The sequence below is a fragment of the Otolemur garnettii genome, unplaced genomic scaffold (assembly GCF_000181295.1).
Source record: "Otolemur garnettii isolate 467f Iridium unplaced genomic scaffold, OtoGar3 scaffold00196, whole genome shotgun sequence".
NCBI classification, from domain to species: Eukaryota; Metazoa; Chordata; class Mammalia; order Primates; family Galagidae; genus Otolemur; species Otolemur garnettii.
In genome coordinates this window covers 2,539,005-2,564,125 of record NW_003852591.1, presented here as the reverse complement: position 1 = coordinate 2,564,125, position 25,121 = coordinate 2,539,005, and the positions used below count along the sequence as shown (strand labels likewise).

The following is a 25,121-nucleotide window of genomic DNA, read 5'->3' as shown; positions in this document are numbered from 1 at the left end:
CCAAGGAATTATCTTAAATCTAGGTGAAGGCAGGATCTAGAGAGTAAGAAGAATGACGATGTCACCTTTACCCTAAGGGCATGTGCCTTACTTGGTGCACTTGGTGCCTCACTTGGTGAGTTTTTCTAGGTCTCCTGAGACAAGTGAGATAGAAGACAAAGCCCAGGACCTGGTGGAGTGGGGAGTCTAATTCTGGGAAAGTTTCAGGGATAGAAAATGAATGGCATTTCATTTACCCTAGCCCCACTCAGCAGACGGGACAGAAGAAAATTGTTTGGGAAGGGAAAGTTTGTGGAGGTGAGGGTAGGTCACACCCATAAGTCAGCTTAGGGATACCTAGGCCAAATACATATCTCCTAGTGGTCAAAAACAACACCACCTCACACAGGAATTCAAATGGTCTCTCCTTGAAAAAGCAAAAGCAAATCTTCTCTGAAAAAAAAGATGAACTCTTTTTTTTTTTTAGACAGTCTCACTATGTCGCCCTCAGGAGAGTGCTCACAGCAACCTCCAACTTTTGAGCTTCCTTGATCCTCTTGCCTCAGCCTCCCAAGTAGCTGGGACCACAGGCACCTGCCACAATGCCTGGCTATTTTTCGGTTGTAGTTGTCATTGTTGTTTGGCAGACCAGGGCTGGGTTTGAACTCACCAGCTCTGGTTTATATGGCTGATACCCTAGCCACTGAGCTGCAGGCACCAAGCCAAAAAATGAACTTTTTATCTTAGGTTTCAATGAATTCCCACAAATTATTTTCCAAGGAAAATGCAGCATATAGTAAAAAATGACTAAACAGACAAAGAAAATAAAAACAACGAAAGTGACAGATTTGATAATTTCATTTTCTGTTAAAAGAGATACAAGTAAACTAGTCATTGTTATTATTGACATATTGTAGTTACATAGTAAAAAGTTTCAAGGGTACAGATGTGTTTAAAAGAAAAGTCTCTTCTTTGCCTTAGTTACAGTCCTTGGAGGTAACCATTTTTCACAGTTTTAGGCATTCTTCTAGAAGTTACCATCATAACTTTCAAAAATATACTTTAAGATATGCATCATTGTCTTTAAAAAGAATTTATTAAATACCATTTTTCCCAGGATATATTCATTTACTCATTTTATTAATAGGGGTATAAAGCAAATTATTAAGGCCCTAAGAAATCATATTGGTCATCTAGGAACAGAATATCAGGGAAATTTTATGGCATGCTAGTCAGTTTCAACTGCCTAGTTTAAGATCTGTGATCTTAACTTTCTCTAATCCTTTTCTTCCTCCCTAGGCCTTCATTTCCAAATAAACATTGAATTTTTAAAGTGCTATAGATATTTTAGTTCTTTATATCCTGGTTTGTCATCTGGCATAGGAAAGAAAATTCACAGCCATTTTGTGCAGTTAGTCCAACTGTTGGTTCTCTGCCCAGTATTAAAAACATAATTTTTCCACAGTATAAGCCTCATATATTATTATGTAGACTATTGGTCCAACTGTATGCCTTGATTCACAAAATGTTGGACTTCAAGTCAGCACATAAGGTCTTGTCCCAGCTTTGTCAATAATTTCCTTTGTGACCTTGGCAAGTCACTTAACCTTAGTTTTCTCTTCTGGGTTAAGAATTATCAAGATACAGCTCGGCGCCTGTGGCTCAAATGGATAAGGTGCCATTCACATACACCTAAGATGGCAGGTTCGAATCCAGCCCGGGCCCACCAAACAACAATGACGGCTGCAACTAAAAAATAGCCAAGCATTGTGGCGGGCGCCTGTGGTCCCAGCTACTTGGGAGGCTGAGGCAGGAGACTCGCTTGAGCCCAGGAGTTGGAGGTTGCTATGAGTTGTGATGCTACAGCACTCTATGCAGGGGCACAGCTTGAGGCTCTGTCTCAAAATAAATAAATAAATAAATAAATAAAAAGAATTATCAAGATAGAATCATAGCACGTTAGAATTGTCAGGGACCTCAAATTACACAGTAAAATTCTTTCATTTTATGGAGAAGTTGAGTGACTTACCTTGGTCAGAAGCTTCTCTAGAGCAAGCACTCAGTCTTCAGCATCACAGACCAGTACTCTTTTCATTAGGCTTTCTTTTGGTATTGTTTCAAGAAACAAACAAAAAGCGAAAGCAGTAAACACATACAAGACTATCCCCCCAAACCAGACAAATGTTAACCATTAGCTTGCACTGAAAGTTTATCTGAAAATGTTCCTCTTTTAACTTAAAGATAGTGTAAAATCCGTAAGTTCTGAAACTACATAGGCAAAGGTCAGAAAAATATAATAGGTTGGAAAAAAATTAATGGTTGTTTTGAGAATACCAGTAAAGCTTATTAAATAAAAATTATTAGTTTTGGACTAAGCTCCTGAACTAGAACCCAACAGACCAAGGTAACAATTAAAATGGAGTCACCCATGCTAAAGTTCCATGATGCAAACCCAAACTAAATTATCTGACTTATGGAGAAATCAGGAAAGCAAAAAATAACAGCCAGTTTCCCGGACATGCCAGTTTTAATCTTGCAGGATGATGAAACTCTCTCTTTAATCTTACACAGACCTAGTAGGAAGAAATAAGGTGATGTTAAAAAACAGTTATTTTTCTGTTGTTTGGTCTCCCTGTCCCAGTCTTCCAAGAAAAAGAGCTTTGAAATGACTCCTTTGCTTTTGCTTTCTTCCGTTCTTCTCTGTCTATAAAGCCAAGTCCTTTTGCTCGGCTCACCCGAATACTTACACTTGTAGAATGATGTCTTTCCCTGTTCTAGAATCCAATAAAGCCAAATTGAAAATTTTTTTTTTTTTTTTGAGACAGAGCCTCAAGCTATAGCCCTGGCGACACAGCTCACAGCAATCTCAAACCAACCTTAAACTTGGGCTTAAGCGTGTCTCTTGCCTCAGCCTCCTAAGTAACTGGGACTGCAGGCACCCACCACAAAGCCAAGCTATTTTTTACTTGTAGTTGTCATTGTTTGACAGGCCCAGGTCGGATTCGAACCCGCCAGCCTTGCTGTATGTGGCTGGTGCCTTAGCAGCTTGAGCTACCAGCACCACTCTTTTTTTTTTTTTTTGAGACAGAGTCTCACTTCATCACCCTGGGGTTGAGTGCCACATTTGAAATCTTTTTATTTTAATTTTTTTCATTTGAAGTCTTTAAATTAAATTTGTTGTATAATAATTTCATCGTTTGACAAGGGAAATCAAAACTCACTTTCCATGACAGTGCTTACATTCTTTTATCACTTCTTTCTGCTCTTTTCCTAGTTTTTGCCAGGTGAAGTAGGGGAAATGGAGACTGCCTGTTTTTACACATTTCTGAAGGAATGGTGAGCAATAAGGATTATTTGAATACAAATTACTTGCCTCGCCATTTCCCACCTACACTAAACACTATTACATTAGTTCTCTAATTTACTAATTTAATTCCTTCCCCAGCTTCTACCCCACCAAAAGTGTTGAAACCGATGGAAACCACACTCAAATCACAAACTCCAAGTCCCATGATGCTCCTCACCGCCCCTCTCCAGAGCATCCCCTGTCGTCCTGGGAGTTGTAGTCACTCAGAGGCCTTCAGCTCCTTCCCTTCCGAGGTGCAGGGCGACTGCGCGCCGCAGAGAACTACAACTCCCAGGAGGGCGCGCGCGCTTCCCCGCCCCTCGGCGTCGGCACCTCCCCTCCCGCTCCGCCTCCCTGGGCTGCACCGCTCACGCCTTCCTGTTAGTGCGAGCTGGGAGAAGTTCACTCCGATCAGCTGATCCCAACTGACAACAGGAGAGGAGGAAGCCCGAGAAGCGACGAAGGAGGAGGGGGGCGGAGATGGAGATGAGGATGGATCTGCCGGTGCCCTGAGGAACAACCCCCGCCCCCACCGGCGCCCTGCGGCCCCCCAACGCCACCTCGCCGCAGCCGAGCTGCTCCGTGGTGGGATCCCCGGGCCGCGGCGGGCAGGGCAGGGCAGGGCAGGGAGGGCACGGCCCTGCGCGGGGCGAGCGACAGTCCTGGGGCTCCGGCTGCTCCCGGGAGGAAGGGGGGGCGGGTGCGGCTGGGGTGGGGGTGGGGTGGCATAAACAAAGGTTCCGGCTCCAGGCTTTGCCGGCGTGGGGGTGATTTGGGGGGACCTTCTTTGTTCTTAGGCTCCGCTTCTGCCCCTCGGGTTGTGGTGGTGGTGTCTGGAAGGAAGGAAGGCTGAGGAACCCCTGGCTGGAGAGAAGCGTCACGGTGGGGGCCTGAGTGGGCAGATTGTTTGCTTGGCCCGGCGGGGGGTGAGGTGTTCTTTTAAGGGATGATTTTATATTTTTCTCAATTATGACAAGTTTTGATTTTTGTTTTCATTTTGGGAGCTGGGTGGGCAAATCTGAGTTTAGGGTGTAAATACGGTCCTCTGCTCCTTTCGACTTCCTTGTTTATGTAAAAATTAGATTGATTGATTACTGGAGGGGAAGAGTGACTGTCTGAAAAGGCTTTACACTTTGTCGGAGCATTGGAATGGGGATCAAAACCAGGGAGAAATAGAAATATTGGTAATGTAATTGTAGAAGTGACAAAAGCCCCTTTCTTGCCCCAGTTTTCCTTTTTTTTTTGTTAAGTTAATTTTAAGTTAGCTTTTGAATGACAAAGAGAAAATTTGTTTGTTTTGACTCACTGCGGGCCTGGCTTTGCCGTGGGCCATAGTGGAGGAATTCTGTCTCTTGTTGCTCCCTTTTTTTTTTTTTGCAGTTAAGGGACAAAGGAAGTACAATTGTTTTTTATTGTTTTCAAACATAAAATTGTGACCCTTGTTTCCAGGTTGGGAGTCTTAATAGGCATCTGTCCAGGGTTAAAACAATCCAGTTTGCCCAGGTGTTTGATGGAGTTAAAGTTTATTATTATATTTTCTTTAGCTTTTCACAAGCCTCTTTTTCCACCTCTCCTGTTTGTGGGTGCAGGTAGGAGTGAATAGGGTTGTCCTTGCAAAGACTACTTGCTTAGTGATTTTAGTGATTTTGATTCTGAATTTAATAACTGAATGAACAGAGAATTTCAGCCTGGGAAATAGAACAACAAAGTCTCTTAAATGTCTTGTTCCTAGAAGTGGTGGGTTTTTTTTTTTGTTTTTTTTTTTTTTTGGTAAGGAGCCTTAGCCATGATTTTGAGAAGAAATTTCTAGTATCAGAACTAGCTGTATAAGTTTTACAAGAAACAATGAGATTTTTCTCAATAATTTTGGCCTAGGAGTTAATCACAATCCTTTTTAAGGTGCACTTCTGTTTTTTAAATGAGTGAAATCCTTTTCCTTCCTCTATTCTAGGTATTCTCTGAATTATTGGCTTGAGGTTGAATTATATTGAAAAGCTCTTGACCACTTTCTTTTACTACCAAATCTTTGTGGCTGAGGCCCAACCGATGAGCACCTCTGTGAACCTATCAGACCTCTCTCATATAGCCATAAATGACCCTTTCAAGTTAATTTTGACCACAAATTTACCTGCACTTTATGGAGGATGAAATCATCGAACCAAATCAACGTTGCTGCTGATACAAGAGTCTCGGAGGCAGAACATTAGAAATTCAAATGTTTGTCAGTGTGTAAAGAATTATAATAAAAAAAAAGAATTATAATGGGACATTGAAGGTTTTCTTTTTTAAGGTGTTCAGAACCCTGTGGAAGTTCAGTGAAGTCTTCAGACCCCAGGCCTTTGTCTTCACTCTTGGGACAAGCTCAGTGACTGTTACATGGTGGGTGTGTTTCCTTACCAATCCAAGTATGAGTGCCCAGACTTCCCTAGCAGAAAAGGGGCTGAATCCAGGGCTGATGTGCCAGGAAAGTTATGCCTGCAGTGGGACTGATGAAGCTGTCTTTGAGTGTGATGAGTGCTGCAGTCTGCAGTGTCTCCGTTGTGAGGAGGAACTCCATCGGCAAGAGCGCCTGCGAAACCATGAGCGGATAAGACTCAAACCTGGCCACGTCCCTTACTGTGACTTCTGCAAGGGTCCCAATGGACATTTGCCAAGTGTTAGGCAGAGGGCAGTTGTGAGGTGTCAGACCTGCAAAATCAACTTGTGCCTGGAATGCCAGAAGAGGACTCATTCTGGGGGTAACAAAAGGAGACATCCTGTTACTGTGTACCATGTCAGTAACATCCAGGAGTCACTGGAAGCAGAAGAGATGGATGAAGAGACCAAGAGGAAGAAGATGACTGAGAAGGTTGTGAGTTTCCTCCTAGTTGATGAAAATGAAGAAATTCAGGTAAGTACTTGGGTATAGTGGAGTTCATGTAGTGGAGATCTGTTGTTAGAAGGTAGCTCTCAAAAAGAAAAGTCCAAGAGGAGATCACATTTTAATCAGTAAAAGACAAGACCTCTAAAGACTTAAGTTGCATGGAATCAGGTCTAGTTACTTACCAGCTTTGTGACTGCAGGCTAAATTACTTTACCTATCGGAGCTTTAATTTTCTCATCTTTAAAATGGGAACAAGTCAGGCATGGTGGGCCTGCCTATAAACTTAGCTACTCAGGGGACTGAGGTGGGAGGATATCTTGAGCCCAGGAATTCCAAGGCCGCTATGATCATGCCTGGGAATAGCTGCTGCATTCCAGCCTGGGCAATAAGTGAGACCCCATCTCTAAAAACAAACAAACAGGGGCAGTGCCTGTGGCTCAAAAGGGTAGGGCACCGGTCCCATATGCCAGAGGTCATGGGTTCAAACCCAGCCCCAGCCAATAAAAAATAAAAAAAGTGATATTAAAACAAACGAAAGTGAGGACACTGCCTACTCATCCTCGGGTGGTTTTGAGAATGAAATGAAACAGTGTTTGTAGAGCCTGTTGCATAATAAATGGTTAGTATATGGTAGCTGCTGTTAGTATTATTAGGAGGAACTGCTTTAAAACAGAGTACTGAGTGAGAACACTTTGGCAAGTTGTGCCTAAATGTCAGTGATGAGGGACCGCACATATCTAGGGAGAGAAACACTAACATTGAATCCCATAGATGTGCTAGGAGAAAAAGCATGAACCTGCTATCTTGATTTAGACAGGTCTCTAAAAAGTGGCTTTTAATAAGGACAGTGTTCTCCCCAGGTGGTCTCTTCTTACTGTCATGTATTGGCTTCTGATCAGTAAAAGCCAGTGGGAGTACAGAATAACTAGATACTTGGTTTGATTGCAAGTTGGTGGTGGGCAGTGTGTCACAGGGTAAATTGGGAAGATGGTCATGTGTGACAGGTAGTAGTGATTGGGGAAGGGGAGGTAGTGTAGTGTTTGTACTTTTGGGTGGGCTTTCAAGTGAAGGCTGCTTGAATTTATACCCTGACTATATAAGCATGGGGAAATAATTTAAACTCTGCGCCTCAGTTTCCCTTCCACTTTATAGGAATGTTGAGAGGATTCAGGATTAGGAATGGGAAGGATGGCTCGGCATCTGTAGCTCAAGTGTCTAAGGCGCCAGCCACATATACCAGAGCTGGTGGGTTTGAATCCAGCCCAGGCCTTCCAAACAGCAATGACAACTACAACCCAAAACTAGCTGGGCATTGTGGCAGGCGCCTGTAGTCCCAGCTACTTGGGAGGCCGACCCAAGAGAATCGCTTAAGCCCAGGAGCTAGAGGTTGCTCTGAGCTGTGATGCTATGGCACTGTACCCAAGGTGACAGCTTGAGGCTCTGTCTCCAAAAAAAAAGGAATGGAAAGGATGTATCATAAAGCCTGGCACATGGTCCATTACCAGTTTGTTGTATCACTGGAGTATTTGTGCTCCATTGACTCAGTACTTTTGTGGCAATGACAAAAAAAATCTGGACTCCTCCTTCCAGATTGGAGGAGTATCTGTGTATGTTACCATTTGACAGACTCTTCCATTACCCACTAAGGATTTTTATTACTTACATTTTTCCTCCTTGGATAAGCTTACAGAAATGAATTACATCAGGTGGCGCCTGTGGCTCAGTGGGTAGGGCGCTGGCCCCATATACTGAGGGTGGCAGGTTCGAACCTGGCTCCTGCCAAACTGCAACAAAAAAATAGCCGGACTTCCTGGCATGTACCTGTAGTCCCAGGTACTCAGGAGGCTGAAGCAAGAGAATCACCTAAGCCTAGGAGTTGGAGGTTACTGTGAGCTGAGATGCCATGACACTCTAATGATGGCAGTAAAGTGAGACTCTGTCTCTAAAAAAAAAAAAAAGGAAAAGAAATGAATTACATCATGAATCCTATGTACTTCCATTGTCAGCTAAATACTTTGCTAACACAGACTTTTCTTTATTGTTTGAGAAGCGCTAATAGAGTTATGGAAGAATGACCTAGATCCTATTCTGCCTCTGTTGTCAGCAATAATGCCTTCATTATGGATTATACTCTAATTGGGTGACGTTGTGGACTAAATAATTTTCAAATGGAACACTTGGATTTGGATGGTTCTTGGTTTTGCTGTCAGTTCTCTTTAGTGTCAGCCTTTGGAAAATCATAGTTGGGTTTGCTGTCACTTTCGTCAAGTGAGGGGAAGATGTGGGATGAACTAGTAATCCTCATATTAAGTTAGCACTTAAAAATTAATTTTTTTTTTTTTTTGAGACAGAATCTCACTATGTCACCCTCAGTAGAGAGCTGTGGTGTCACAGCTCACAGCAACCTCAAACTTCTGGGCTTAAGTGATTCTTTTGCCTCAGCTCCCAATAGCTTGTACTACAGGCACCCACCACAACACCTGGCTATTTTTTGTTGTGGTTGTCATTGTTGTGTAGCTGGCCTGGGCTGGGTTCGAACCCACCAGCCTTGGTGTATGTGGCTGGCGTGGTAACCACTGTGCTACGGGTGCTGAGCCTTAAAATTTTTTTTAATAAATTTCTATCCATAGGAAAGAACTGAATGTTAACATCTTTAAAAAGAACGTTTTTGGAGGAGTAGGATGGATGTATGTGCGTGTTTGTAACACTGATACATGTTCCTTAGTTGAGAATTAGGAGATCACAAAGAAGTACAAAAGGTGATACTGGTCCTTCATCTTTTTTCTTGTGTGTAATAAACATATGATTGGATTGTTTGTAAAGATCCCTCCTGTTTTTCTCCTTCTATAAACATTAACCACTTCCCAGTAAATAATAGTTTATTAATCATAAGCAACATTGGTTGGGACTAATGGATTAGACATAGAAGGAATTAATTTTTTTTTTTTTTTTTTTGAGACAGGAGCCTCAAGCTGTCCCCCTGGGTAGAGTGCCGTGGCATCACAGCTCACAGCAACCTCCAACTCCTGGGCTCAAGCGAGTCTCCTGCCTCAGCCTCCCAAGTAGCTGGGACCACAGGCGCCCGCCACAACGCCCGACTATTTTTTGGTTGCAGCCATCATTGTTGTTTGGCGGGCCCGGGCTGGATTTGAACCCGCCACCTTAGGTGTATGTGGCTGGCCCTTAGCCACTTGAGCCATAGGCGCCAAGCCAGAAGGAATTAATTTTAGGTGGAGATTCATTCTTACAGAGTCATATGTGGAAAAATAACTTAAAATGTCTAGTTTAGTTTTTTTTTTCCTAGTTAAGTTTTCTGATAGGTGAATATTCCAAACATTTGGAGAGATGATTGTGTAATATAAAACTAGATTATAAATTAAACTAGAATGTAAAGCCTTGGAGAGCAAGACCATGTTTTATGTCCTATACCATGTATAGTACAATGGTAAGCATGTTGTCATACTTGTAAATATGTATTGATTGGAATTGTCACATCTCAATTCATTTTTTAAAAGTGAATATCAACACACATAGCTATAAAAGGGCATGCAGTGGGCTGGGCATGGTGGTTCATGCCTGTAACCCTAGCACTCTGGGAGGTTGAGGTGCGTAGATTGCTTGAGCTCAGGAGTTTGAGGTCAGCCTGAGCAAGAGCAAGATCCTGTCTCTACTGAAAATAGAAAAACTAGTTGGGCCTGGTGGTGGGTGCCTATAGTCTCAGCTACTTGGGAGGCTGAGGCAGAAAGATTGCTTGAGCCCTAGAGTTTGAGGTTGCTATGAGCTATGATGACACCATGGCAATCTACCCAGGGCGACAGAATGAGAGTGCCTCAACAACAACAACAACAAAAAGCATGCAATGAAGATTTTCCCTTCTACACCATAGCCCTAGTCTTAAAATAATCACCATTAAAGGTTAACTGCATGCTCTTCTAGGATTTTTTCATGTATATTCATGAATATATATGTGTCCTTTTAGACAAAAGTAGAACTAAATACTGCTGTTCTGTACTTGGCTTTTTTTAAACTAAAGGATACATTTTGTAGGCCTTCCTCTGGTCAGCACATTGGTATTTACCTCATTATTTAGATACTGCTTAGTATTTCTGTGATGAATGGAATTCCGTAATTTTAGCCTTTTTTAGCCTTATGATATTTAAGTTATCATAAACAATGATTGTTGAACATCTATACATTTACTTAGAAATGGAATTTCTAGTCAAATATATGTGAACTTTAAATATCAAATTTGTGAACCTTTCTTTGTTTTTTCTTTTTTTGAGACAGAGTCTCACCCTGTTGCCCTGGGTAGAGTGTGGTGGCATCACAGCTCACAGCAACCTCCAACTCCTGGGCTCAAGCGAGTCTTTTGCCTCAGCCTCCGGAGTAGCTGGGACCACAGGTTCCCGCCACAACGCCCAGCTATTTCTTTGTTGCAGTTTGGCTGGGGCTGGGTTCCAACCTGCCAACCTCAGTATATGGGACCTGCACCCTACTCACTGAGCCACAGGTGCCGCCCATCGAACTCATTTTCTTAACTACTGGGTACTACTTTATGAGTGTCCCTTGGGTTCTGGTCTTGGCTCAGGATAGCTAAAATTTATTTATTTATTTTATTTTATTTTATTTTTGAGACAGCCTCAAGCTGTTCCCCTTGGGTAGAGTGCTGTGGCATCACGGCTCACAGCAACCTCCAAGTCCTGGGCTCAAGCGAGTCTCCTGCCTCAGCTTCCCAAGTAGCTGGCACCACAGGTGCCGGCCATAGCAGCCGGCTATTTTTTGGTTGCAGCCATCATTGTTTGGCGGCCCCGGGCTGGATTGGAACCTGCCACCTTAGGTGTATGTGGCTGGCGCCTTAGCCACTTGAGCCACAGGGGCTGAGCTGATAGGTAAAATTTAAATAGCTCTTAGCATGGTGCTAGAAAATATTAGCATTTTCTGTGTTTGAGCTCATTTAATCATGATGATAACTGTATCTGTATTATTACTGCTGCTATGGCAAACTACCAAACATTTGTGGCTTCAAACAACACAGATTTATTATTTTATAGTTCTGGAGATCAGAAGTCCTAAAATAGGTCGACAAGACTGTTGCGTTCCTTGTTTAGGGAAGAATCTGTTTGTCTTTTCTAGGTTCAGACGGCTGCTTGTCTCCCTTGGCTTGTGGCCCCAGAATCCAACTTTAAATCCAGCAGTGCAGCATTTTCTAGTCCTGCTCTGTCTCTCTGCTTGTGTTCTCACATCACTTTCTACATCTGTGTAAGGATCCTTGTGATTATATTGGGCCAAACCAGATAATCCAGCATGATCTACTCATCTCAAAGTTGTTAGCATAATCACACATGCAAGGTCTTTTTTGCTACCATTTTGGGAGTTCTGAGAATTAGGACATAGACATTGCTTTCGAGGGGAGGGCACTATTCAGCCTCCCATGCTCTCTGAAGTAGGTTTGGTGTCTAGAAGAGAGTGCCAAAGCCCTAAGGGATGAAGTAACTTGCCAAGGTCAAGTTACAGTAAGTGGCAAAGGATTTGAACACAAGCATCTAGCTCTAAAATCTTTGCTATTAATTATTTACTCATGCTGTTTACTGTTTCTGATAGAGTCATTTAAACTTTCTTTTTCTTTTCTTTTTTTTTTTTTTTTTGAGACAGAGTCTCACTTTGTTGCCCTCTGCAGAGTGCTGTGGCATCATAGTTCACAGCAACTGCAAACTCTTGGGCTCAAGCAGTCCTCTTGCCTCAGCTTCCCTAGTAGCTGGGACTACAGGTGCCTGCTATAGCGCCCAGCTATTTTTTAGAGAACAGGATCTGTCTCTTGCTCAGGCTAGTCTCCAACTCCTGAGCTCAAGCAATCCATACGCCTTGGCCACTCAGAGTGTTGAGTGTTGAGTGTTGGAGGCCACTTAGCCTTCTCTGTTTCGTTTCTTTTCTTTAATCTTCCTATGACTGTTCTCTTTCTGAGAGAATAGAACAGCACACTGATAAGATGTTTCACCGGTTTCACCTTCATGCTGACTGACCCCTGACTGGAACATTAGGTGATCCAAAAACTTCTTCATGCCAAAAGACTCCTACTAAAGTTAAGTCCTCTCATGCAGAACACACAGGCTGATAAGGAAGCCCAGTGGCCCAGGAGTGGTCAGTAACAGGCTAAGGAGGTTTCTACCTAAAGCAGTCCCCTTTCATCTCAGAAATAATTTTGGGCCTTCTCCAAAATGGGAGCCCAAGATGAAAGTCTTCTGTCCTTCCATTCAGCACAGTCATGGTGGACATCATCTCACTGATACCGTTTCTTTAAGAAGATCCATCACGCAGCTTGGCTGCCCTGCTTGTTTACAGTCCCAGAATAGTGTGGCTCAACATACTGGGACTTTGCTTTTTTTTTTTTTTTTTTTTTGCTAAAAGAGACATTATTCTCGTGAGATTCAGGAATGAAAGACAGCAGAGATGCTTTCTTATTATGTTAGAATTCTTTACTACAAGCTACCTATGCTGCTCTGCTACCTTTCTGTGCTCCTACTTCTGTCTTAGTCCCATCTGCTGTTGACTTCCTTGGCTGTATTCTTGGCTTCTTGCTGTAGAGTTCTTTCTTGGGGCTTGCAGTCCCCCTATTTCAATTAGGCTTGTGGAAACCCCTTAGACTTCATTTTGGTCAGCAGATCCTGAGCCAGAGGAACCTAATCTACTAAATTGCTGAACTTTCTCATTTTTCTCTTCAAATGGCCAGACTAGTACAGTGTGAGGACTGATTTTGGTACTGTAGCTGGTTAACCCTTTGACATATTCTGTCAATACATGAATATAACTGTTGGTTTCTGAGGTGCCATATTTAAAAATAAAAAAATACAGAACTACTTAGGGAGCTATCTGTCAAAATAATGAACAATAATTGGATGAGTAGCAGAGCCTCCTCTCCCTCAGCACTGTCTTTTACTCAAGAGAAACCCAAGTAAAAGCCTCTTTTTGTTTGGTGATGGTGGTAGAGGAGAAGGCATTATATGGGGTTTACTGGGAAGCACGGGGTTGAGGGTGACTCAGACACACAGAAACGTGAAAGAGCTCCTGTTGTGTGCCTTCAGCTTCTGCTCAGCATCTTGTGAGTTTTCTCAGCCTTGGGCTCATTCTCTTATAACAGGCTCCTGGCATTTAACTTGGGAGGCTATTTTATTTAGTATAGAGCTATTTAAAAATTGACCCATATAAGCCATCAAACCCACAATGAGTCAGCTTTTTAGGGAACCAATCTTTAAGTTGCCTTAGTTTGTGTGATTCTGTTTTTTCTAGTCTATCAATTCATTGAAGTGATACATTTTTCTTGGATTGGACAAACATTTGGCTTTTTGAGCTGGAGTTCATATAATAGGCAGATTTCTGATTAATTTGATGTTAAATGTTTTCCCTGTGGCTACACCTACTGGCTGTACCTCCATTAAGTTTATCCTAGAGATTATGTAGCACAGAAACATGTTGCTGGCTGCCCAGACTTCGCTGAGAAGTCTTGCTTGCTTTGGGATGAGCTCCCATGAGATCATTTCTATCTGAGGTTAGAACTGCTAAGTGTATTGAGCACATTTGATTGGTGATGGGGAGGTCAGAGGAAATTGTAGGGAGACCATAGAGAAGGAAAGGAAAACAAGTGTATAGAAGGTTCTAGACAAGAAGAATTAGAAAGATCGGTGGCGCCTGTGGCTCAATGGGTAGGGCGCTGGCCCCATATGCTGAGGGTGGTGGGTTCAAACCTGGCCCTGGCCAAACTGCAACAATAACAAAAAATAGCCGGGTGTTTTGGCGGGTACCTGGAGTCCCAGCTACTCGGAGGCTGAGGTAAGAGAATTGCCTAAGCTCAGGAGTTGGAGGTGGCTGTGAGCTGTGATGCCACGGTACATTATCGAGGGTAATAAAATGAGACTCTGTCTCTACACACACACAAAAAGAAAAAGAATTAGACCTATGGGAAGAGAGATGGGGACATTTGAAGGCAGGAAAGGTAGATGGTTCCTTGGAGTATATTTTGTTTATTTTGTCCTTCTTTTTAATGACTTTTGGCCAGAAATTAAGAAGCTTTGTTTGTGACCAGTTTGTGTGCAGCTTGGTAGTGGCTGGAGTTCTTAGGTGGAGATGTGTACCAGCTATACATAAGCCCCTAACCTCTGGCTTGATTTTACTGGAGGACAGTTTGACTTTTAGGCAACTTCTGGAATTTCTTTTCCCCTTCCAAATTTCTTTTTACTTGAGACTGGATTATTGCTGTCTTTCTCAGGGAACTTGACTTTAGGTGCTAGATTACTTGAAAAGAACTGACAGAGCCTGGTCCTGGCATGTAGTCACAGACACCTTGGATTCAAGTTGAGGGGCAGTATAATCCTGAGCAAGCAGTCCAAGAGCATTCTAGAGGCTCGGCACCCGTAGCTCAGTGGTTAGTACGCTAGCCACATACACCAGGGGCTGGTGGGTTCGAACCCAAACTGGGCCTGCTAAACAACAATGACAGCTATAACTAAAATAGCCAGTGTTGTGGGCACCTGTAGTCCTAGCTACTTGGGAGGCTGAGGCAAGAGAATCGCTTAGGCCCAAGACTTTGAGGTTGCTGTGAGCTATGATGCTACAGCACTCTACTGAGGGTGACATAATGAGACTCTGTCTAAAAAAACCAAACCAAAACAAAAAAGAGCATTCTAGAAAGTATTCTACTTTTCAGTGAACCCCCTTCTGGTGAATAGATCATCTACATGGCTACACTGTTCCATAATCTCTCATAACCTTTCCTTTCAAAGAGCTTAATATAGGTTACATGTATCATTCAATAACAGTCAAAAACATTTATTGAGTATCAGTTGTGTGCCTTGTAAGTTTGAGAAAATGTTTTAAAACAAAAATTTTTTAAATAAAAATTTAAAGATTAAGTGAGTCTGAGGAGGGATGGCATAGCCCTTCCTTCCCTAGAAAACTGGAAAACCCAGCTCTGGCTTTTTTTTTTTCCCCCACCTGTTGCCCTAGGCAGAGTGCCATGTCATTATCATAGCTCACAACAACCTCAAACTCTTGGGCTCAAGTGATCTTCTTGACTCAACCTCCTGAGTAGATAAACTACAGGCTCCTGCCACAAGGCCCAGTTAATTTCTTCTATTTTTAGTCGAGATGGGGGTCTCCTGAGCTCAAGGAATCAACCTGCCTCAGCCTCCCAGAGTGCTAGAATTAGAGGTATGAGCTACCCCTCCTGGCCCCTCAGCTCTGCTTTGTGTTTGCCTGTGATAGAGGTTTTTTGAGGATTCCACAATTGATTTTGCACGAGTACACTATTATTTTTTCCCTGTCTCTAACACACTGTTATTGAAGTCTGGGTTATTTGACAGACAGATGACCTGCTTTCTCCTCCTTTTCCTCCTCTTTTCCACTCTCTTCCTTTCCTTCTCTCATCCTTGTAATGAATTAAGAAATTAAATCTACTGCAAGGGGAAAAAAGTTTCTTTGTAGAACTAAACATAAGATTTTAGGCTTATGTACTGTTTTGGATTTTTTATGACATTTCTTTTCCTTCCATTACCACAGAAAATTGAGTTTGCTCCATTTTTTTTTTGTTTGTTTGTTTAATGAATTGGCCTAAAGAAAGGTTTTGGCTTTGAAGTGCTGCCTTCATCGATGACCATGTTTAAAAGAGCAACCCTTGGCTTGGCGCCTGTGGCTCAAATGGCTAAGGTGCCAGCCACATGCACCTAAGGTGGTGGGTTTGAATCTAGCCTGGGCCCGCCAAACAACAATGATGGCTGCAACCAAAAAAAAAAAAAAAAGATAGCCAGGCATTGTGGCGGGCGCCTGTGGTCCCAGCTACTTGGGAGGCGGAGGCAGGAGAATCACTTGAGCCCAGGAGTTGGAGGTTGCTGTGAGCTGTGATGCCATGGCACTCTACCCAGGGGGACAGCTTGAGGCTCTGTCTCAAAAAAAAAAAAGAAAGAAAGAACAACCCTCCAGGCTCAGCACCTGTCGCTCGGTGGTTATGGCACCAGCCACATACCCCAGTGCTGGTGGGTTTGAACCCAGCCGAGGCCTGCCAAATAATAAACACAACTACAACACAGAAAATAGCCAGGCCTGTGGCTCAGTGAGTAGGGCACTAGCCCCAATAGCAAGGGTGGCGAGTTCAAACTGTACCCAGCCAAATTGTAACAAAAAAATAGCCAGGCGTTGTGGCAGGCTTCTGTGGTCCTAGCTACTTGGGAGGCTGAGGCAAGAGAATCGCTTAAGCTCAAGAGCTGGAGGTTGCTGTGAGCTATGATGCTATGGCACTCTACCAAGGGTGACAAAATGAGACTCTGTCTCTAAAAAAAAAAAAAAGAAAATAGCCAGGCATTGTGATGGGCACCTGTAGTCCCAGGTACTTCGGAGGCTGAAGCAAGGGAATCACTTAAGTCCAAGAGTTTGAGGTTGCTGTGAGCTGTGATGCTACAGCACTCTACCAAGAGTGACCTAGTGAGACTCTGTCTCCAAAAAAAGAAGCAACCTCTGTCCTCACCTTATAGTCTTCTCTTCTGATTTTCCTTCATACTGTGTATCACCATTTGATATAATATGTATTTTTTTCTTTCTTTTTTTTTTTTGGCTGAGGCTGGATTCGAACCTGCCATCTCTAGCATATGGGACTGGTGCCCTACCCTTTTGAGCCACAGGCACTGCCCTTCTTCTTTTTTTTTTTTTTTAAAGACAGTGTCACTGTGTCCCCCTCGGTAGAGTGCCACAATGCCCAGCTTTTTTGTTGTTGTTGTTGTTGTTGTTGTTGTTGTCGTTTTTGATTTTAGCTGGCCTGGGTTGGGTTTGAACCTGCCAGCCTCGTTTTATGTGGCTGATGCCCTTCCTACTGAGCTATAGGCACTGCCTATAATATGTATTTTTTAAAATCAACTTTATTGGGGTATAATATATGTATAATATAATGTATACACTTTTTTTTTTTTTTAAAGAGACAGAGTCTTTATCACCCTTGGTGGAGTTCTGTGGCATCACAGTTCACAGCAACCTCCAGCTCTTGGGCTTAGGTAATTCTCTTGTTTCAGCCTCCCGAGTAGCTAGGACTACAGGTACCCGCCACAATGCCTGGCTATTTTTTTGTTGCAGGGAGGGAGTGGGATGGGAGTTCTGGTGTATGGCACACCTCTTGGGGGCAGGACACATTGTAAGAGGGACTTTGCCTAACAGGTGCAATCAGTGTAACCTAATTCTCTGTACCCTCAATGAATCTGAAATAATATAGAAAAAAAGTGTTAAAAGTAAATTGTTAAAAAGGAGTTATTGCTTCTCTAGCAATAGTACCCGCCACTGAATACTCATAATATCCTCTCTATACCACTCTGACACTACATTTTTTTTTTTTTTTGGTTGTTGCAGTTTGTCCAGGGCCCGGTTTGAATCCACCACCCCTACTCACTGAGCCACAGGCGCCGCCCAATGTATACATTTTAAATGTATAATTCTATGGGTTTTGACAAATGAATGTATGTGTATAACCATTACCACAAACAAGACAGAATATTGCTGCCACTCAGAAAGCTCCCCCGTGCCTCTAGGAGTTCAGTCCTCCCTAATCACTCGTCTGTTTTCTATCACAATAGATCAGAGACCTGACTGCCCTAGAATTTCATGTAAATAGAATCTTATCGTATTGTCTTGTATCTGGCTTCTTTCTTTCACTCTGAGATTCATCATTGTTGCTGCTTATCTTACCAGTTCATTTCTTTTCTTTTCTTTCTTTTGTTTTTTTTTTATTGAGAGATAGGGTGTCACTCTGTCACCCGGGCTGGGGTATAGTGGCTTGATCATAGGTCATATCAACTTCAAACTCCTGGGCCCAACTGATCTTCCTGCTTCAGCCTCCTGAATGGCTGAAACTATAGGCCTTCGCCACCACACCTGGCCAATTTATAATTTTTTTAATTTTTTATTTAGAGAATAGGTCTTGCTGTGGTACTCAGGTGGGTCTCAAAACTCCTAGAATCAAGTGATCCTCCCACCTTGGCCTCCCAAAGTCCAGGATTACAGTGTCTACATGAATTTTGGAGAGAACATACTTAAGCCATAGTATGAGCTAATGTGAATAAATGACTTAATTCACAAACATTTAAGGAGTACTGTGTGTTGGCAATTGAGGGAGATACAAAGTGGCATTAAGCCACTGAGTTTGTCCTTGGAGAGGGGATAGTATAATAGCAATGGAAGACAGTAGGTAGAAATAAGATAGGTAGGGCAGCGCCTGAGGCTCAAAGGAGTAGGGCGCCGGCCCCATATACCGAGGGTGGTGGGCTCGAACCTGGCCCCAGCCAAACTGCAACAGCCCTCCCCCCAAAAATGTAGTGTCAGAGTGGTATAGAGAGGATATTATGAGTATTCAGTGGAGGGTACTATTGCTAGAGAGGTAATAACTCCTTTTTAACGATTTAACACTTTTTTTGGTATTGTTTCAGATTCATTGAGGGTACAGAGAATTAGGTTACACTGATTGCACCTGTTAGGCAAAGTCCTTACAACACGTCCTACCCCCAAGAAGTGTGCCATACACCACAACTCCTATCCTACTCCCTACCTGCTCCCTCTTTCTCCTGCCGCCCACACTAAATTGATTTGAGTTTTGCTCTTATGGAAGAAGGTATGTACTAGATTGTCTACTGGCTTCACTGAGTACATTGGATTCTTGCTTCTTCATTCTTGTGATATTTCACTAAGAAGAATGTGTTCCAACTCTATCCAGGTTAATACAAAAGATGTAAAGTCTCCATCTTTTCTTTTTTAGGACAGAGTCTCCAGCTGTCACCCTGGGTAGAGTGCTGTGATGTCATAGCTCACAGCAACCTCAAACTCTTGGGCTTACCCTTTTCTTTTGCCTCAGCCTTCCAAGTAGCTGCGACTACAGGCACCTGCCACAATGTCCAGCTGTTGTTGTTGTTGTTGTTGTCGTTTGGCAAGCCCAGCTGGATTTGAACCTGCCAGCTATGGTGTATGTGGCTGGCACCCTAGCTACTGAGCTACAGGTGCAGAGCCAAGTCTCTTATCTTTTTTAATGGCTGAATAAGTATTCCATGGTATACATATACCACAGCTTGTTAATCCATTCCTTGGCTGGTGGGCATTTAGGTTGCTTTCACATTTTGGCAATTATAAATTGAGCTGTGATAAACAGTCTAGTGCAAATGTCCTTATGATAAAATGATAATTTAACACATTTTTAACCAATTTTATAATTTCTTTTTTCTTTTTGGAGACAGAGTCTCTAACTCTCTTACCCAGGCTGGAGTGCAGTAATGTCATCATAACTCACAACAACGTTAAACTCCTAGGCCCAACCAATCCTCCTGTCTTAGCTTCCTAAGTAGCCGGGACTACAGGTGCCTGCCATAATGACTGGCTAGTTTTTAAGGTTTTTTTAGAGATGAGGTCTCACTGTGTTGCTCAAGCTGAACTCAAATTCTTGACCTTATATGATCCTCCCACCTTGTCCTCTCAAAGTACTAGGATCAAACTTTATAAAATTTGAAGTCAATTCTTATTAACTTTAGAGTTATGTGTTATAGTTACTTCACCAGAGCTCTGGTGTCCCATTCCATATACAGTAGAAATCAGGGCCCTGTCAGTCTCCACCTCAGACACCAGAGATCTCCTTATAAAGCTGTGTCTTTTTATTAAGATAGTGTCAACTATGAGAACAGCATTTTAGTGAGTCTCTGGTATGGTAATACTTGAGGTCATGTTACATCATGCTTTTAAAGAAGACTAAGTACTTTCTTATGCATAATATATATAGTATACATTCTTAAAGCTTTTTTTTTTTTTTAAGTTGAAAAGATAAATACTTTTGAAGGAGGGAGTGGTAAGTGTTAAATATCTTCCAGTTATCCCTGTTTCTTTAATGAGGCATTTTTTGGAAACCTTCCCTAAGGAGGGTTTTTACTTGGGATAATGGAATGAAATTCTGTGGTTGTGGCAGTCATGACTATGACTCAGGCAAACCAGGGCAATTACACCAACTGTATCATTCAGCATTTATCTGCTGATCTGAAGGTAGCACCTTACCTTCAAGTTATCTCACTTCCTTTGGGGGAGGGAGGGTCAGAGTCTCCCTCTGTTGCCCTGAGTAAAGTGCCATGACATCATCATAGCTCACAGCAACCTCAAACTCTTGGGCTTGAGCAATCCTCTTGCCCCAGCCTCCCGTGTAGCTGGGACTACAGCATGCACTACTATATCCAGCTAGTTTTTCTTTTCTTTCTTTTTTTTTTTTTTTTGTTTGAGACAGAGTCTTAATATGTTGCCCTTGGTAGAGTGTCCTTGGTGTCATAGCTCACAGCAACCTCAAACTCTTGGGCTTCAGTGATTCTCTTGCCTCAGCCTCCCAAGTAGCTGAGACTACAAGCATCCACTACAACGCCTGGCTAGTTTTTCTAATTTTAGTAGAGATGGGATCTTGCTCTTGCTCAAACTCCTGAGCTCAAGCAATCCACCTGCCCCAGCCTCTCAGAGAGCCAGAATTACAGGTGTGAGCCACTGTGCCTAGCCTGGTGGAACTCTTAATGGTGATACTACCCTTTTCCCTCCCCCAAAGAGACTGTAGCATCTAGTCTGTGCTGTGTTCATTTATTTAACAAATATGCATCAATTTTTGGTTATGTGTGAGACACTGTACTAGGGATACAGTGGTGAATAACACAGATCAGATCCTTCCCACCATAGAGTACATTCTAGATGGGAAGCTCGGAGCTGGGAAGAATGGAAAATGTTAACAGAGATGGTGGATGGGAATGGAGGCTTTGAGCAAGAGAAGAGTTGGGTACTTTGCCCATGGTGTAATTTGAACTTTGCTCTTGTCTTGTTGAGCCTGGTTTGTCTGGCTTAGCTTTTACTGCTAAGTCCAGGCCCTTGACCAGAGTTTATGCTTGTTTTCATAGCTGGCCAGATATGGGTATGTGATACTACTTAAGAGGTGGCTGTATCACTTATCCAGAATCTCTTCAGAAAGGTCCCTTGAGGATGACTCGGCATTTCCAGTCCTCAGAATTCAGCTTTGCTCTAGAATGCTTTTTGTTCAGATATAAATGGAGAGCTGGACTGGGTAAATTTAGTGTGGCTAAAGAAACGAATCATAGAGCTAAAAATGACTGTTTTTAAGAATTTGTTTGTAGATCATCTCTCCATAGAAACAGTCTCCTTCCTGCTAGGATAGGAGAGGAGCGAGCAGCAGGTGGTGTCTGGGAGGTGAAGTCAGAAACACTACTGGTGGTTATAAGGCATGGGAGGAGAATTCCTGACCTCTCGGGTAATGGAACACTTTAGGGACACTGGAGTGGAAGAAAGTGAGCTTTGCCCTTACCAAATGTGCTCGGTGTGTTTGTGACACTAGTCTCATGACTTCAGTGTCTTAAGAAAACATTTGATTGAGAAATGATTGTGTTCTCACATGAAACTCTAGCAGCACATACATGGATAAACACAAAGTTTACACTTCTTTTAAGATGGAATAGAAAGAAATATCCCAAACTTGATGTGCTGGGGAAATAGGTTTAATAGAACTTTCTGGCAGTAGGGGTTTGCTATTAGAATGGACTTTAAAATAGACTGACCGCTGATCTGTTTGACATAGCTTAAGTAAAATCCTGTTTGAAAATTTAGTCCATGGACTTAAATCATTGCCTGAAGTTCTTTTCAGTATGATGAAGGTGGTTTTGGATTTTTCTTTTTCTTTTTTTAAAGACAGAGTCTCACTTTGTCACCCTGGGTAGAGTGCCATGTCGTCACAGCTCACAGCAACCTCCAGCTCTTGGGCTTAGGCGATTCTCTTGCCTCAGCCTCCCGAGTAGCTGGAACTACAGGCACTGGCCACAACGCCCGGCTATTTTTTGTTGCAGTTTGTCTGGGGCCAGGTTCTAACCCACCACACTTGGTATATGGGGCTGGTGCTCTACTCACTAAACCACAGGCCCCGTCCAGGTTTTGGATTTTTCAATGAAGATTTCCCTGGCTTTCCTTTTCTTCTTTCCCTTATCCAGAGAAAAGAAAGTGTTACTTCTGTTCTGTACTGTTTTGGTCTAACTTCATTTTGTAAGTACTATACCTTATAAGAAGCTCAATGCACATCTGTTGACACAGTGAAGGAAACACGTTCTAGATGCCTTTTGGGGATACTGGTCCCACTTCTGATTAATTGTGAGACTTTTAGGCCGGGCGCCATGGCTCACACCTGTAATCCTAGAACTCTGGGAGGCTGAGGCAGGTGGATTGCCGGAGCTCATGAGTTTGAGATCAGCCTGAGCAGGAGTTCAGACCCCCATCTCTAAAAGTAGCTGGGTGTTGGGGTAGGTACCTGCAGTCTCAGCTACCAGGAAGGCTGAGGCAAGAGAATTGCTTGAGACCAAGAGTTTGAGGTTGCTGTGAGCTATGACACCACAGCACTCTACCGAGGGTGACAAAATGAATCTTTGTCTCAAAAAAAAAAAGGTGAAAGAATTTTATCTTGCTTTCTTTGGTTCTCTCCTTTCCACTTAAATCAGCCCCAAACAGACCGAAAGCAAAATAAAGCAGAGACCTACAAACAAAAGTCTTTAATAGAACTTTAATTTTGGGACATTCAACTTAGGTTAGTTCTAGGATCTTAATTTTTTTTTCTTCATTTAAGCAGTGTTTAATGAAAGTTGCATAGAAGAGTATTTTGTGCCTGCATCTTCTCAATTGTTTCTTCCTTGTACTTGCCCTTTTCCTTTACTACTTGGCGAGATTTGGCTTTTTGTTCAAGGATCTTTTTGCCGTCTTTATCCAGTTTAAACCTAGTAATAACCACCTTGCTGGGGTGAATGCCCACATGGACAGTTGTGCCATTAGACTTTTCCCACTGCACCCGCTCAATGTAGATGACATTTTTTCCTGTAAACCTGGACTACTTTACCAATCTGCTGATCTTTATAATGCCCCCAGACAACCTGAACTTCATCATCCTTCCGGATGGGCATGGATCGAACATTGTACTTCTGTCTTAACTCTTTGGAAAGGGGAAGACATAATCTTCCTGCGAATGTGGGAAGGTGCATTGAAATGTCTTTTGCGGTTCTTGCTTCGGTCCAAAGTCACAAAGGGATTGAACTTCATTTTGGCCGCTGCCTCTCAGGCGATGGCCGCAAAAGGGAAGAGCCTAGGATCTTAATTTAAAGATACAATTTGTTGGTGGGTGGCGCCTGTGGCTGAAAGGAGTAGGCACCGGCCCCATATGCTGGAGGTGGTAGGTTCAAACCCAGCCCTGGCCAAAAACTGCAAAAAAAAAAAAAGAAAAGAAAAGATATAATTTGTTGGAGCAGGGGTGGAATTTGTTATAGGCATTTGGTTGTGATGGGAGCAACGAAACTTCTATTAGCACTTTCCATTACTTGGAGAAGGAGCTGATTTTTGCCTTTGAAAACATCTTTGTAAACTATGAGCGTACATATGCATATACACACACACGCAGACAGATATATATATATTCTTTTTAAATACAGAGACTAGAATTGACATGATCTTAATGCTGAGCTACTTAATTTTTTTTTTAAATTAAAGAGACAGAGTCTCACTTTGTCGCCCTTGGTAGAGCGCTGTGGCATCACAGCTCACAGCAACCTCCAGCTCTTGGGCTTAGGCGATTCTTTTGCCTCAGCCTCCCAAGTAGCTGGGACTATAGGCGCCTGCCACAATACCCAGCTATTTTTTGTTGCGGTTTGGCTGGGGCCGGGTTTGAACCTGCCACCCTCTGTATATGGGGCTGGTGCCCTACTTACTGAGCCACAGGCACTGCCTTTTATTCTTTTTTTTTTTTGGAGACGGACTTTCACTCTGTTGTCTAGGCTGGAGTGCTGTGGTGTCATCATAGTTCATAGCAACCTCAAACTCTTGGGCTTAAGCAATCCTCCTGCCTCAGCTTCCTGAGTAGCTGGGACTATTGGTGCCTACCACAATACCTGGCTAATTTTTCAGTTTTTATTGTTTATTTTTTTATTTTTGAGAGAGAGTCTCACTTTGTTGTTCTCAGTAGAGTGCCATGGAGTAACAGCTTACAGCAACCTCAAATTCTTGAGCTTAAGCAATTCTCTTGCTTTAGCCTCCTAAGCAGCTGGGACTACAGGCGCCTGCTACAATGCCCAGATTTTTTTAGAGATGGGGATCTTGCTCTTGCTCAAGTAGTCCACCTGCCTCAGCCTCCCAAGTGCTGGGATTACAGGTGTGAGCAACTGCACCCGGCTTAATTTTTCTATTTTTAATAGAGATAAGTGTCTTGCTCTTGCTCAGGCTGGTCTCGAATTCCTGAGCTCAAGGGATCCTTCTGCCTTGGCCTCCCTGAGTGCTAGGATTATAGGGGTGAGCCACCACACCCAGTCCTGAGCTATATTCTTTTAGAATGTTTTCTGGTTTCTTTGGGGTTTACCTTCTAGAGTCTCTGTGCTCTGTTGGTGTTGAACTTATCCCTTCCAAGGTTCGTTAGTTCCTTCTGCATCTCTTGCTTTTCTCTTTGTAGACCTTCTTAGAACAAAGCCCCGGTATGGTCTTTCATTCTGGAATAATTCTCTTAGAGCTAAGAAGGAATGCCTTGCTAGAGACTGTCATCCTTCCCTTTGCCTGCAAGGGTCAGACTGCTAGATACTTTTCACAACCAGAACTACTATTCTCAATTCTAAATTAGAATGATGGGGATCACTGAATACTGTTAACATCCCTCTCTTCCTTTCTTTTCTTTTTTTTTTTTTTTTGAGACTTCTGACTTGGTAGAGTGCATGGCCTAATAGCTCACAGCAACCCCAAACTCTTGGGCTGAAGTGATTCTCTTGCCTCAGCCTCTGAAGTAGCTGGGACTATAGGAACCCACCACAACACCGTTATTTTTGTTTGTTTGTTTTTGGAGACAGAGTCTCAAGCTGTCACCCTGGGTAGAGTGCC

The 25,121-nt window shown here is 42.8% G+C and overlaps 1 protein-coding gene and 1 pseudogene across 2 annotated transcripts in view; one reads left to right on the top strand and one right to left on the bottom strand.

Moving 5' to 3' along the window:
* Nucleotides 1–3,628: 3,628 nt before the first annotated feature.
* ZFYVE1 (zinc finger FYVE-type containing 1) overlaps nucleotides 3,629–25,121 on the top strand; it is a 67,094-nt gene continuing 45,601 nt past the window's right edge. Inside the window, exons 1-3 of one of the 2 annotated variants that reach the window (XM_023507650.1) lie at nucleotides 3,752–3,910; nucleotides 4,123–4,207; nucleotides 5,277–6,215. In XM_023507650.1, the coding sequence (XP_023363418.1) occupies nucleotides 5,733–6,215 (483 nt within the window). In that variant the 5' untranslated portion in view covers nucleotides 3,752–3,910; nucleotides 4,123–4,207; nucleotides 5,277–5,732. Of the gene's footprint in view, nucleotides 3,911–4,122; nucleotides 4,208–5,276; nucleotides 6,216–25,121 lie in introns of both variants that reach the window. The other variant, XM_012812219.2, reaches the window with a different exon arrangement.
* LOC105888120 lies at nucleotides 22,814–23,341 on the bottom strand (annotated as a pseudogene).